Source organism: Numenius arquata, chromosome 3, assembly GCF_964106895.1.
Source record: "Numenius arquata chromosome 3, bNumArq3.hap1.1, whole genome shotgun sequence".
Lineage (NCBI taxonomy): Eukaryota > Metazoa > Chordata > Aves > Charadriiformes > Scolopacidae > Numenius > Numenius arquata.
Window position 1 is genome coordinate 53739101 of NC_133578.1, and position 15335 is coordinate 53754435.

Sequence of the window (15335 nt, forward strand, 5' to 3'; positions counted from 1 at the left end):
CTGGTGCCATGAGTCCTTTTTCAAAACATGCTTTTGTTCTGTGGCGTTGAAGGTTATGCTGTTATCTAAGATACCTTGGTACTGCTTAAGATTGGGATTTCACAAGTACCCATCCGCAAAAAACAACTTTGCTAGTTATTGTACTTATTTTTTTCCCCACTGGAAAAGAATAAATTTGGATTTGTTTCACACATGCTTTTATCGTTCAGTTGATCATTACACAACCATCATCATCAATTTGACACCACATGGGGTGTCTAGTGTTCCCTGTTGTTGAAAGGCAGATTCTTGGAACAGACAATGTGTTGGGTAAGGTTCAACATATAGAGAGGTTATCACCACTCAAATGGATTTTTAATGAATTAGTTAATTCAGGAAAGTCATTAGAAACCTACAGAAGTTATCAGGGCAGTTACACAGGGATTTAACTATGCATCTCCTGTTAGCATTAATGGATTTCATCTGGCTCCCCATTCTGAAATGGGACACTTGGCTTATGCTGCTTACTATTGCATTAAAGCTGGGATGCAGGCAGACCTTGGTCTCCCATTCTGAGAAAACAGCTAGCATCTTAGAAAGGGTCTGGCTAACACCTGCGCTCTGGTTTTTGCTGCCTTTTTATCTGTAACTTCTGGTGTCTTTGGCTGGATTATTGCAGATTGAGATTTGTAGCCTAGTGCACCTTTCAGGTTAAATTAATTTAAAACATAAAAGGGAAAATGGAGAAGGATAATGAGCAACATTATATAGCTTGGGTCCTGAAAAGAAATTCAGATTTTCTTTTCTACAGGTTGAAATTCCCATAGCCTTGTCAAGGAGAACAAGTTGCTTTCACGTACTTTTGCAAGAGTTTTCAAAGGAACTGTCACTGTCAGTATCTGTCATTGTAATTTATTATAAATGGATGAGTATTCCAGCTGTTCCATTTATAATAAATTACACACTGGTACTGTGTCCAGCTCTGGAGTCCTCAACACAGGAAAGACATGGACCTGTTGGAACGGGTCCAGCAGAGGGCCATGAAGATGATCAGAGGAATGGAGCACCTCTTCTATGAAGACAGGCTGAGAGAATTGAGGTTGTCCAACCTGGACAAGAGAAGGCTCCTGGGAGACCTTATAGCAGCCTTCCAATACTTAAACGGGGCCTAGAGGAGAGATGGGGAGGGACTCTTTATCAGGGAGTGTAGCGATAGGACAGGGAGTAATGGTTTTAAACTGAAAGAGGGAAGATTTAGATTAGATACTAGGAAGAAATTCTTTACTGTGAGGGTGGTGAGACACTGGAACAGGTTGTCCAGAGAAGCTGTGGATGCCCCATCCCTGGAGGTGTTCAAGACCAGGCTGGATGGGGCTTTGAGCAACCTGGTCTAGTGGGAAATGTCCCTGCCCACGGCAGGAGGTTTGGAACTAGGTGATCTTTAAGGTCCCTTCCAACTCTAACCATTCTATGATTCTTGCTGTATACAGAAAACATTCTTCTTGTTCCTTTTCCCATATCAGATTTCTTCAATATTTTATTTATATATCTGTTAACAAAAGAGATTTTATTACAAAATCATACCAATCTTCCACAGATACAGTGTATGTACGTTAACTGACAAAAATTGTGCTGTATTTGTGGAGGTAAGAATGTTCTTTAGTTTGTGTTTTGTTAAGCATCTCACTGAGTATTACAAAGGGACTGCTTAACACGTGGCAGTCTTGATTTCCAGTCCACAGCTTTTTCAGTCTGTTTTTTGGGTTGCTGTGATTTTTTTGTAGAATAAAGAATACAATTATTTTCTCTTAAAGGAGAATGAGAGGCACCTAATCCATTTCTCGCCTGCAGTAAATTATGTTTCTGTCTTGCCTTGTCTGGCCGGTTGTCCTCCTTCACTCTATCAAAAGTGTTAAGGCACTGAATGTGTCTGCAAATACATTTGATTGCCTTATGAATGCCTCATGGTGGTCTTCAGTTGAGTATTCAAAAAGGAGTAAATTGCTTCAGAGGTAAATTATTTATGCACTTTCCAGGGGAAATCTTTAAAGGACTGAGTATGTTTTGATATATCCAGATGGTGTCAGCTTTTGTCTCTACTGCCCTGTTTTCCCGTATCTTTGTCATAAAAGTACCTTCATCATTAGTGCTTTGCAGTGACCAAGTAGGAAAGGAGAGTGGAATGTCCCCTTAACTTCTTGAGCCATTCTGGATCAAGTATAGCAGCCAAGCTTGTAGTGTCTGAAATATTGGTGAACTCTTAATCTTTTTACAGTCACTAAATTTCCTAAAAATAGTAAAGGAAAGAAAGAGCTTTGAAATAGAATATATGTCTTAAGTCCTGAACTCCAACATGCCTTAGTACTGACAGTTGTTACAAATGCATCCATTCTACTTACTGCGTCTTGTTGATGGTTTAGAAAACATAGCTCTTAAAACTAGTTAGCAAAAATAAAACAAATATTCTCTTCAATTTATTTTTTTAAAGCACAAAACACCTTCTTTCCTCCAAGAAATGCAGTAGTTCTGCTTGTTTTGTGCATTTCTGTGAATGTTCTGTGTATTATCTTTGAGAAGCCAAAAGCTACACGATATCCTTTTATACCTCATAGGCCCAACAGCGAGAAGGAAACCTCTGATGTTTTGTGTGGTTCTGTTCAAGGACTTCTGAAGTTAATGAAAGGATGCCCATCAAATTTCAGTTGTTGTAGCTCACGTCCTTGAAGTATGACATGTACTGATAAGCTGATTTTTGAATGTGTACTTAAAAAGTTAATTCATATGAATTCTATGCTGTTCCTCACCCAGAATCTTTTTGCTGTATTCTGTAGCTCTTCTTCATGCATCTTCTGCCTAATTTTGCTGAGTGCTGGTGGGATCAAGTCATTTTGGACATCCTGCTTTGTAACGGGGGTGGCATCTGGTTGGGCATGGTAGTTTGTCGTTTCTTGGAGATGAGGACCTATCACTGGGCAAGCTTCAAGTAGGTCTAAACTAAAGCTTGATAAACATTATATTTGATGTTATAATAGTAAATTAATTTTCTTTGGAAGTAGACCTTTGCATATATAAAATGCGTTTGGCATAGAAATAGCATGCAATCTGCATGTGCTAATAATGCTGTAAATTTATTTTAAATGTTTAAAGTCCATCTCATAATAATGCTACTGTACAGCATATATTCGTAAATATGATGTGTATGTATAATTTTCCTTTGCAGTCTAAGTTACAAGCATTGATGCCAAATGAAAATACAAAGTAGTAAAGCTATTTGCATTTTCAGTTTATACAAGTTAAACTTTGAAGGAGGCAGTGAACAAAACTAGTTGTAATTGTTTCGTCATTATACAATGTTTTTTAAACTAGATTTGAGCTCAGCTTGATGAGGCATTAGTATGGCAATCTGTCAGCACTAGTTGTAATTGCAGAAGAGGAATCGGGCTGTACCTGTGTTGCGAATTGCCTTACCTCATTGCTGATCCTCTAAAATAAGTGGAGTAATTACAAAATTAAAATTGGGGGATATGGTGTAGGGAAAAACTTTGTAGAATAGGGAAGATGGTTGGACTCGATGATCCCAAGGGTCTTTTCCAACCTGAATGATTCTATGATTGAAAATAAAGCAGCATTTGTTGTGCTAAAAGGCAACAGCTTGTGGCCTAGAGTCAGTCCCTGGCTGTCCAGGTATGGTTTCTTCCATAGTTTTGGGGAGTTTTTTTGCCTCTCTCCTGCCTCCTTCCCTGCCAGTTGGTGGCAAGCATGGTTATCTGCACGTTACCAACGGCATAGATGAAACAAAATCAAATACTATGAATTGCCAAAGGATATTGCTTTGAGAGATGGAAATAGAGCTCAGCTTCCAAACTTGTACCCTACCTGAAATCCTGTACTGCTTTATTTTCTTACTCACAAATTTGTTGACTGCTCTGAGAACCATCTAGCCTTTAATCTCAGTTCACTTTTCCCACATTTCAATTCAGGAGCAATAATCAGCATTATGAGCATGAGTTGATGGCCCTTCTGTTTTTTAGAGAGTTCACTGAAAGTTAAAATAGCAGATGTCTATAGCAGGACTAGTCTTTGCTGTCTTTGTGGAATATTTTTTCCTCATGTTCTTTTAAATGGATGAGTAGATTTTTTTTTTTGACCTTTAAAATGAAGAGGAACTGCATAGAATGAGAACCTTTTGCTTGTGCCCTTCTGTTTTTCGTTGAATAAAAATGTATCTTAAAGATTAGAGGATTCCCGCTAACCTAAGATCCCATTAGCCTAAAAGAGCACAAGTATAAGACATATAAAAACTGAATCTTCTTTTTTGTCCAGAAGGGCCAGGGAAATAACAAGGCGAAAACTGACTTCTAGCCCAGCTAGTCCTCTTTCAGAAAAGAAAACTCTGAGGTTTTTCTTAGATTCCCTGTTTCTTGGATGCTGCTGCTCAATTGAATTAATATTATCAAAAGCAAGAACCAGTAACACATCTGTCAGATGAACCTCCATTCACATCCCCTTTCAAAAGGGAATTTAAAAGCCTTCTAGCTATTAACAGTGCTATTGCATCTCTCCAGAAGGTTCGCATGCATCTAATATCAGAACAGCTGGGGTTGTGTGTGCTGGAAGTGTAAGTGTGGAGCCAGGCCCTTATACAATTTAAGAATAATGATTCTGACAGATTCTTGAAGGATTGATGTCAGTGAGCTCTAGAACAAGGAGTCTTTGAGATAAGAGCAATGGCAGCATAGACCAGTAAGAAATATCCTCTAGATTTTCCAAGGGGTTGCAGAATTGCAATCCTTGTTTCTTTCCTTCATGGAAAGAATGATAGGTATGTTTTGTAGTTGGTTACTGACTGAAGATAGAGGAGGGTAGGCTTTCATAGCAAAATGCATCCTGACTGAAATGATTAATAGAGTATAATTCTTAATTCACCCTTGTCAGGTACACAGTTGTGTTTGTGAAGATCTTTACCAGCAAAAATGTGTGATTGTTCTGAAACATCAGTAACATGGCTATTGCTTTCTTTTTTTTGGTCTATTCCTTGTTTTTACTTCAGCCATTCTCTTTTTCTAGGGACATTCACACAACCACAGGGAAAATCAAAAGAGCTGTATTACAGTTTACCCCAGCCAGCTGGACCTACGTCCGCTGGTTTGACCCTAAGTCTTCATTTCAAAGAGTAGCTGGAATCTACCTTTTCATGATCATTTGGCAGGTAAGATTTAAATTCTGTGAAATCGAAGCTGCCATCAGCTCAGTTACTTACTAGCTGTGTTTGGCTAGATGATATTCTAATGCAATGTATGTCTGTCATTGAAATATGCAGTTAAATGAATTGATAACAGAGAAATGGTCAGGGCATTGTTTATGGGAGTTACATGATAGTTCAGGAGTGTAATTACAGAATCTGTGGAAAAAAACAAATGTTTGCTCTTTTTTAAAACTGTATCAACTGCAAACTGCTAGACAGTGGAGTTTTGGGGGTGTTTTTTGTTTTGTTGCGTGGTTTCATTTTGTTTGGGTTTGTTTTTTTTCTTTCCTATTGACTGCTGGATGGATCACTGATACTCAGAATTCTGGCCTTGATCCAGAAAGACTTTGTAGTATCTCCTAACTGCTTTGGTACTTCGTCATGCACATGCTTCAGACTTCACTAAAACTTTTTTTTTCTTGCTGACATCAGTTTTTAAAGGGAAAACTAGAAGTGTTTGGTGTATATGTGTGTATTTTTTTATATGATCTCTTCTACTCCCCTACCAAATTTGCCTCAGTCAGTCATACCTGATTTAGGATATGAAAGTTATCAGAAGACCTCTGCAGTGTGAATTAGTGTCTGGTCCCTTAATGCGTTTCTGGAAAGAGAGTGAGTACTTTCATAGAGGTGTCTAGGGGAGATTTCTGTGTTTTACTAGTATATTCCTTGCTTGTCCTAGAGCTTGAATGTTAGACTCTTTAAATCCTCAATCTAACCAGTAGGCCTATACTGGAACATAAATAGTTTTCCTTCTGTGGTTTAGTTACCATATTAATCTTTGCACGTTTTCTGTAGTAACTTATTAAGGGTTACATAAGTTTAACACTATTAACTTTTTTTTTTTTAGCTGACTGAGTTGAACACATTCTTTTTGAAACATATCTTTGTGTTCCAAGCAAGCCACCCTTTAAGCTGGGGGAGAATTCTCTTCATAGGAATCATTACAGCACCCACTGTAAGGTAATTTTGTTGCCATGGTGTTTTTTCTTAAGTTTAAAGTATCCTGACTTTGAGGCACCCAAAAACTGCGTGTAGTTTGTCAATAAGTACAGCACACTTCAAAAACAAACTTATGCTTTTGCCATGATGAAAAGCAAAACAATCATCACTTTCAATAAAATGTATTTTCTGCCAAGTAACTAATAAGGTAAAATGTATGTAAGCATCTGTGTTTCCATAGGGATGCAGAACCACTCTGTTCCATCTTCTGTTTGTGTAGCATCTGCCTGTGTTTGAGTTAACTGCATATGTTATCCTTGAGGACTGCATGTGAAAGTATCCAAGTCGATGAGTCAGATGTTCACAAAAGTGTAGATGAGGAAAAATAGACCTATTGGTTTTTCTGAGCTGCTTATTCTGTTTGTCTACAGGAAATATTAGCATGTTATAAGAAAAGATAGAACATATTCTGAGAAGCTGTTGAGGCCTCATTCCTGGAAGTGTTTAAGACCAGGTTGGATGGGGCTTTGAGCAACCTGGTCTAGAGGGAGGTGTCCTTGCCCATGGCAGCGACGTTGGAACTAGATTATCTTTAAAGTCCCTTCCAACCTAAACCATTCTATGGTTCTATATATGCAGTTGTGCAGAAACATTAACCTGCTTTTAGTCATGCTCACTATTTCACATTGTTAGCAGAGTCCCCTTAATTGATTATTTTTTTTTTTCCTGTAACATAACTGGAGGTGGACAGAATGCACACAGTCCTAAAGTTAGAGGCAGGGAGTTTCCCAGTCATGAGTAAAGTGACGTAACCTCGGACAGCTAAATGGCAGCCGTGCATTGATTTATTCTTAGATAACTTGAGACGCTAACATCTGTATTGGTTATGTGCAGTGATTTCACACTATTAATTAGATCACTTTAAACATCCTACAAGCTCCAATGTAGGTGAGCTTTTAAGTATTTTTATGGCACTTGCCAAACTGTAGAAGTCTTTATTCTTAAACAATCCTTATATTGTTAGATTAATAATACTTGTCTGCCCCATCTGTCAGTGCAAATCAGACAGAGACTGGAAAAAGGAACTTTGGTCCCACTTCTTTGGAATTCCCCTCTGTAAACTCTTAAAATTTAGGAGTGTAGAGAACAGAGCAGAATGATCTCCAGACTGTTTTCAAAATAGTGAAAAATTCTACTCTGTTCTTGAGAAGAAAACATGCCAATGGTTAGAGCAGATTCAGTTTCTTTCAAGATTCAAACCTATATCTCTCAAGAAAATGCAATTGTTAATAAATTAAAGGAAAAATTGTTGAAAAAGCGGGGTATTCTCTAATTCTTTTGAAGCTGTTGTACTTTGCCCAAAAGAATTGGAGATTCATTGAAGAGACAGGAGACAAATACATGGCTTTGTTAGTGTATTAGGTTGGGTACTTTCCCAGTCCTTGCTCTCAGGGTTTTCTGCCTTGTTTCAAGCTATTTGATCTAAGTGATAATCTGTCCTAGTAGAATTGAAGCCATCTGGTAGACATCCAGCACGATTGTGTGTGATTTCAACCATCAGCACTTCATTTTCAGAATAGATACATTTGTAACATAAACTCATTTTCTAAATGTAAATGTTTTGGGGACTTTCAGCTCCACTGAAGAATTTCCTTCTTTCCCCTCTCAGGCAATACTATGCATACCTGACAGATACGCAGTGCAAGAGGGTGGGAACTCAGTGCTGGGTGTTCGGGTAAGTGTTCTTGGTGCATTCTTGAAGCACTTGGACAAGTGTTAAGTATGAGTCCAGCACAGGAACAGGCTTTGCATGAAGCTGGTCATTGTTTTGTGTTGTTTTTAGTATAAAAAACAGTATGGAGAGATTTTCTGTTTTTGCAAGTTCAGAGGAAAGGAAAATTCTGGATTTGGAGGTAGAACTTGGGATTGATGGCATGAGTAAGGAGAAGAACAGAAGGAAGAGCTAGAAACTGCTGGGTAAAGCTAGGCTCCTTCACAGTAGCCTTGGTCTTGCTGCCTGTATTCTCAGTCAGGTGGTAAGGATAAAGCTTTTCCCTCTACTGCTTGCCTATCATGGAAGCAATCAATGTTTACCTGGCCATCAAGGTGGGCACTGCCACTGTTAGCGGAATCACAATGGAAGACAGGAAGACAAACTGTGATTATCAGCTATTTCTATTGTATTCTGAAAGAGGGAAAAGAGTAACGCTATGAACATTGGTTACCTTGGCTATAGTTTCTTTCAACACATCTCTTGCAGGAGACCTTTAAATGAAGAGTTTGTATGATTGCTTCTGGTGAGAACTTCCTTCTCTGGAAGGCTTGACTAAAATGTGCTGTTCTGGAAACCAGAAGCATATGCTATTGTAGCATTGTAAAAGCTTCTTGTAAATAAACAGTGGAGTAGTGTCCCTTTTGATTTATGACTTGGAAGTTTACAAATGGGAAAACGTAAATGATCCTCAATCACGTCTTACAGAAAAAAGAGATATTTTAAGAAACTGTTCCAGAAGCTAATTTCTGATGGCAATGATTTTAAATTAAAACAGCCTTCACTTTGTCAAGATTAGTATATATCTTATTTCCAGAATTGTCTGAATGATTTTCATGTTTAATAGAATAATCTATTACTATTTTAAATTGGAATAGCATTTAAGTGAGCCATAAAATACTCTGATCTAATTTAAAGACAGTACTCTGGCAAACTTATCTCACCTTTACTGTTAGTCTCAGGGATGTTACAGTGCTGGGCTGGAAGACATGTTTCCAGGTGCACTACATTGCTGTAAAGAATACCCCTTTATCAGCATTTAATTGAGATTAGAGAAGAGCATGCTGCAATGCAATTGAAGGGATTTCTACTCTTGTTTTAAATGTACCCTGGAGAACATTACACATGTCTCCTTGGGTTTGGCTGGGCTTAAATATTCACCTCTTTCACTGGCTTATCACCTTCCTGCATGGATCTATTACTGTCTTCAACTCATGACCATAATGTCCAATGGACATACAAAAGGTAGTAACTCTGTCCTTGTTTAGTTTTACTGGTGTTGAGTAGGAGTTTGTAATACTTTCTTTAAGCCTAAACCTCCTTACTTAGGGAGGATCCCCCTCCTTGAAACATGCATTATGATTCCTAAGGACAGGTTGTAACATATGCAGTCTTTAAAAAGGCATTGGGTTTTTTAATGATCATGGCAGAGTAACCTGTCTTTCTGGGTTTGGTATGGATGGTGCTTCTAATTAACTAATTAATCACACAGTTAATATGTAACTACTTAATTTAGAGTTAGAATCAAATAAACTTGCTCTGCTTGTGCATAAACATCTTAGCAGTTACAGATCAACTGTATTGATATTTTGGAGATAAGCATTTGAATACAGGCATGTTACTGATTTCAGTATTTAAATGATTTAGGAACTGAGATGTTTATATATAAAAAAGGAAATTTTCTCAACTATAGATGGTTATTGTGCGGTCTTAAAGATGACGCATTTTAAACAATTTCATAATTTTGGTGGAAGAATTTTCAAGTTATGCATTATGAAGAAAGAATGAAAGAAAGAACTTCTCTCTGTTTCATCCAAGAGAAAGAATGTAAACATTCTTTTGCAAGCTGGAGGGAAATACGATGCTGAATGTTTGCCCCCTGGCTCTGAAAAATTGTTAAGGACTAGAGCAACCATCACCCTTGGTTCAAAGTTCTCACTGAACACATTAGTGTAATTTATACCAATAAATAGATACTCAAATATCTCTTTATGATCGCATAATAAGAACCGCAATAGAATATTCATCTACAGTCTGATCTAATCGTGGGAAATGCACACAGAGTAAGTATTCACCTTGATACAGCTCGCTTCTGTAATCTGCTAGAAAAAGTAGAGCAACACTAGAAGTTCCTGTTTGTTGGAAAAGCAGCACTCTTCCAGTACTTTAACTATCCAGAATATAACTCAGAATGTAATTTCTGAAGTAATTAAAAGCAAGTATATACAATATTCATATCTGTGGTGATCAAGAAACACTTCAAAAGGCATGGATTGCATTTGCAACAGCCTAACCATGGGAACAATTAAAAGCAGTGCTTTGAATTAATATGAAACTGTATTCTCTGCAACTTGATGTATACTGTAGCATCACTCTCAACAGGTGGACAGTAAGTGATATAAGGCATGAACAAGGCCAGTGCAACAGGCCTGCTGGATATTGCGCCATTTTAATTAAGATGAAGCCTTTCAAAAAGGAATACCTGTTAGGATGTTTGTTAGAAGACCATTTGATTGAAGGAAAACTTTAGTGTCTTTATTTCTCTTGAATGCTGTCATCACCCTTCAGTAGGACACTAACACCTTTCACTTGTAGCATACTTCTATCTTTTGATTTACCACTTCTTTAACTGTAATAGCTGTCTTGTTGTACAATGTGCTTAACCCAAGTATTCTTGACAAGTATAATGGAAAGAACATATAAATGCAGCACAAGCAGCTGTATCATTTTTCGAGTTCTTGTTGAAAATAGCCTATTGTTTTGTTTATACCTTTGAGTATATCATACCTTCATACTTGTTCCCTAATGGTGGTCTTTCTGTTCCCGCTGCTGTAGTTCAGTTTAACTACTTTTTAAATCTGCAGCTGGATCAGCAAGATAAAAAACCAAGAAGGAAAAATAGTGACCCATCAGAGTAATACTGCAATTTTTCCTCTCGCATTTCTCCCCAAATTCTCTGATGTGGACCTAGGTTTACACATAAACCAAAACAAATGCGTGGATTCTCAGAGAATCTGAAATGCTGTTTCATGTTAATTTTCTCATTAAAATCCATATGAAGCAAGCAAAGGAGCCTATTTAGTAAATTTACATCCAGTAGAGAAACACCCAAAGCACAGTTCTAGTTCACCCAACAGGGAGGCTATTGATTGGTCAGCACTGAAAAGAAACATATCTGGTGAGGGCTGGAGCACAGCGGTGTAGGTATAAAGAGAAATTCTCTGCTGTTGGTGCATGCTCCTGCTTGTTCCCTGGACAAGCAGAGCCTCGTGTAATTGTGAACTTCCAGTCAATTGCTTTTTGTATGCTGCTTATGCTAAAGAAAAGTATAGAAAGAAAAATTAATTTCCCAAAGTATTTCAGTTAATGGTGATGTTAGGTAGGTGTGTGCTCACTAAAGACTAGTGCTTGTTTAGAGCTGACGGTCTGGAGTCTGGATTCTGAACATGTGAGTTAAATCCTTAGTGTTTGTAACCACTTTCCTTTTCCCCCCATCCCTTTCATTTACCCACAGGGTTATTGCTTTCCTTGAAGCTATTGTGTGCATAAAGTTTGGACAGGATCTTTTTTCCAAAACACAAATACTGTATGTTGTGTTTTGGCTTCTCTGTGTGGTAAGTGAGATTTCTCATGTGAAACATAAAGCATGGCAAGAGCGTTGAAAGCATCTAAATAGCTTCCTCTCTGGAACATTGGCAGCAGGGGCTCATTGTGGGGGGCTGCTGGTAAAGAGCTTTGTGCACATCCTAGGAAAAGCAAATGCAAGATCGTTTAGAACACGCTTTGAAGGGACTAGAATAACTTTTCTTTATTTCTTGACATAGAATATAGCCACATAACCAGTGCTTAACAATGGGAGAAACACTAGTTATAGGGCTTTTTATCTTTATGAGAGAAAATGTCGGTTCGATGGAGGCTAACTTTGGAGGTGCTTCCTATTGTGCCCACTGGAAAGGAACAGGAGGTAATGAATAGCGTTAGTAAGTAATGCATGTTGTTTCACACTGAAGTCTTACAACTATATAAACAACCCTGCTTTATCAGACAAATCATTCTCACTCAGCCTGCAACTTGCTGTACTTCAGGGTGATTACTGCAAATGCAGCATGAAATGCCCATTTTACAACAGTAAATGGATGTTTGTCTTGCCAGACTTGTAACTCCTATGCCAAACACATTTTTAACGGTCAGTGAAAAATAAGGCATTTATAATGGGCTGACAGATAAATACTTCTCCCCTCTAGTTGGGACCACAGTTTGAACAGGTGACAGAGTCAGAATTTATTGTTCTGTAATTTAGCATGACAATTTTATTCCTGAAACTTCAGAGGAGAAAAGTATTGAATTGCTTCCTGGACCAGAGCACTACAAAACCAAACATGTAACCCAGCCTGAAGCGTGCGGCAGGGAGAAAGAGAATTCTTTTTCTCAGACTGATTGTTCCTGATAATATACCTACAAATGCCTACCAGCTAACGACCTTTGTATGATGACTGTAGAGGATGAGGACAAGAATCATACTTACAGCATCTCCTGCACGTATGTGGGTGATCTGTATGTATTCTCATGCTCCCTTTGAAAATTATTCTGTGTACTCCATGGTGGCACAATGTACGTGTACCTAGAAGCTGAAGCACAAATCTTACACATTCTGACAAAAGACGCAGAGAGAAACAGAGCATGAAAGTCTCTGAAAATGGGACTCTGCAGAATCTCTTCAGGGACTCTGAGACCTTGACCCAGCAAGGAACTTGGAAAAAGTTTTACAGATTGTTTTTCCTTTTTCTTCTCCTCCCTTGTTTAGGCCTTTACAACTTTCCTGTGTTTATATGGAATGGTCTGGTATGCAGAATACTACGGTCACCGAGAAAAGGTACTTCATTAGGGAGCCCTTTTTTTTTTTTTTTTTTTTATATACCAGAATTAAACTGGCAAAGCTGCTAGGTATTAGAATTCTTTACCAGAGCTAGTATAAATGGGGGGGGGGGGGGGGGGGGGGGGAGATGGTCCAGAGTCTGACTGAAGTCAATAGAAAGAACACTGAATTCAGCAGGCCTTGGACAGATCCCAAATTACACTGTGGTTTCTAAAGAATGCTGTCCTCTTAGTTACTCAAAATGAGGCCGTAATTTTAGCAAAGCATTCAGGAATGAATGGTTAGCTAATGTTCCCATTGTACAGGTGGAATGCTAGGGGAATATTAAGAATACTTGGTTACACAACAGATCACGTGGCAGGTGGTGAGTTTTTATTGTATCATTTATGTTGTACCTCCTAACCAGGAAGGGAAAAGTCCTAAGTACCAGCCGAATGTTTTATGAGGACTTCTGCCGCAGTTTAAATTTACAAGTCCAATTGCAAACAGAAGTGCTGATCGCAAGAACCAGCATCCCAATGACATGTGTCCTTCTTGTCTTTGCAGACCTTATCAGAAAGTGAAGACAGCCCATACAGTCCAGATGCTTCCTGGCTTAATTCTAAATTCAGTAGAGGTATTGGCACTTTTACACCTATATTCTCGAAACAGTACCATTAAGGCTCAGCACTAGGAAATGAGGCTTGAGAAACTTACCTTGGAGACAACTGGACTTATTTAAACATCCCTGCAGGAGCTCTACAGATAAATAATCTGCAAAGCTATTTGGCTTTACTGCCTTTTTTCTTCTACCTCTTGGAAATGTATTTATTTTTTAATGAAGTAACTGAATTTTTCTGCCGTTGTTCCAGGCCATTCTTATAGGCTTTATGCATTTCATAACTCTTGTGTACAGGTTTTCTCTCTGAACATCGCATGTTTGATTTGAAACATATGAATGTGAATTGCGCTTTTATTCCTGCTTGTAAGAAACAGTCAAGAATGTGCCCTGGAGCTTGTGTTCTTACTGACGCTTGCCTACTCAATGCAGTTCTCCTGGTCATAAACAGATTTCTCTGTCCTAAGCAAAGGCAGCCTCCTTCTCTGACTCCTTTTCCTTACACTAGAGGTCAGTTAAATTACCTGCCTCTTCTGTTAACTCTTTTAACTGTCTTGCTTATTGAACAAATACCAAGATTCACACCTGGAAGTTACTCTGTCAAAGATTATGCTCCAGGTGTTTGTATCATTAAAAATATTTCTTACTTGTTGTATGCTTGAAAAGCACCTACAGCAAAGCTTTTTTTATATTTCATACATGATTTTTCTGGATGCTGATACTAATTTATTCTCAGTTTACTAGATTTGTGGATTTTTGTATTTTGGACAAAAATTGCTTGCACTCAAAATGTTTTTCCCATTTATATATGCCAGAGAAATCTGGCCAAGCAAATCTTTCTCTAACTTTGTTACTTCATCAGTTACAAACTTCATGTTTTGCTCTTGAATTCTTGTTTCAGTCCCCATTGTCTCCCTCCGCTTTCTCAGAGTCAAGTGAGGTCTGTCATATGAAAGACTGAAAACAAGAAATGTACTCCGACAAGGATCTGTGACTTCACTTCCATAGTTCTTAATTTCTGATAGTAGTATCTACCAGCAAAATAAAAGCAAATTTCTGATTTTTTTTCTTTTTGTAGAAGGAAGAATTTTACAGATGTCTTAAGAATTGCTTTTTTTCTTTAAAAAAAAGGCCACTAGAGGGAGTACAAGTATCAACCAGTTTGTATTAGCCTGAAATAATCCATACTGTAAACATTGTAGCTCTAGAAGGCCTTCCTGTCTTTTAGACAAGAGCTTGACAATGTCAAATATAAATATATAGTAAAACAATATTTATTTCTCAGCAGGTGCTGACAGTAGTCCACCAAAGCATTCAGTCAATAGTGAAAGCCACTCATCTAGAAGGAGGAATCGTCACTCCAAATCAAAAGTAACGAATGGAATCGGCAAGAAGTAAGAGTGGTCTCTGAAGATATCCTGCGGTGTGAGCAGAGCTGACAAAGTAAATCAGACCTGGTTCTGAATTTCCAAATGGAAGATTGATTTTTAAATTTAAAAAAGGAGGTGTTGAAGAAAAGGATGATGAAGATGGAGCCACCCAGTGTAGTGTGAATCATTGCCTGCTGACACTTGCCATTCACTGATTTAAATCTAGTTTCTTCAGCATGTGGCACGAAATGCTAATGAAGAGTATGCTAGAAGGAAAAATAATCTTGTCCTAGCAGGTACACCCTGTTTTGTCTTCAGGTGTTGCAAGTGTATTTTTAATATCTTAGTTGAGGACTTAAACACAAAGGTTAGTAAACTGATAATCAGTTGGCATAGTTGGTTGGATTTTTTTGTTGTTATGTTTTTTGTTGTTTTCTAGAAGAGTATGCAATCCTTTGAGTAAAAGCAACTCTGCCCTTCAGTCTCACAACTAAACTTTCCTATACAACAGTTAATAAGTATTTAAAATTTCCATACTTGTGTCCATCTGCTTG

At 38.0% G+C, this 15335-nt stretch overlaps 1 protein-coding gene across 1 annotated transcript in view; it reads left to right on the forward strand.

Annotated features, from left to right (window-relative positions):
* Positions 1-14809, forward strand: part of PTDSS1 (phosphatidylserine synthase 1) — a 28823-nt gene extending 14014 nt beyond the window's left edge. The window contains exons 6-13 of the mRNA XM_074145335.1: positions 2811-2962; positions 5047-5188; positions 6075-6187; positions 7836-7901; positions 11452-11551; positions 12742-12810; positions 13360-13429; positions 14700-14809. Coding sequence (XP_074001436.1) covers positions 2811-2962; positions 5047-5188; positions 6075-6187; positions 7836-7901; positions 11452-11551; positions 12742-12810; positions 13360-13429; positions 14700-14809 — 822 coding nt within the window. The remainder of the gene's footprint in view (positions 1-2810; positions 2963-5046; positions 5189-6074; positions 6188-7835; positions 7902-11451; positions 11552-12741; positions 12811-13359; positions 13430-14699) is intronic.
* Positions 14810-15335: the final 526 nt, after the last annotated feature.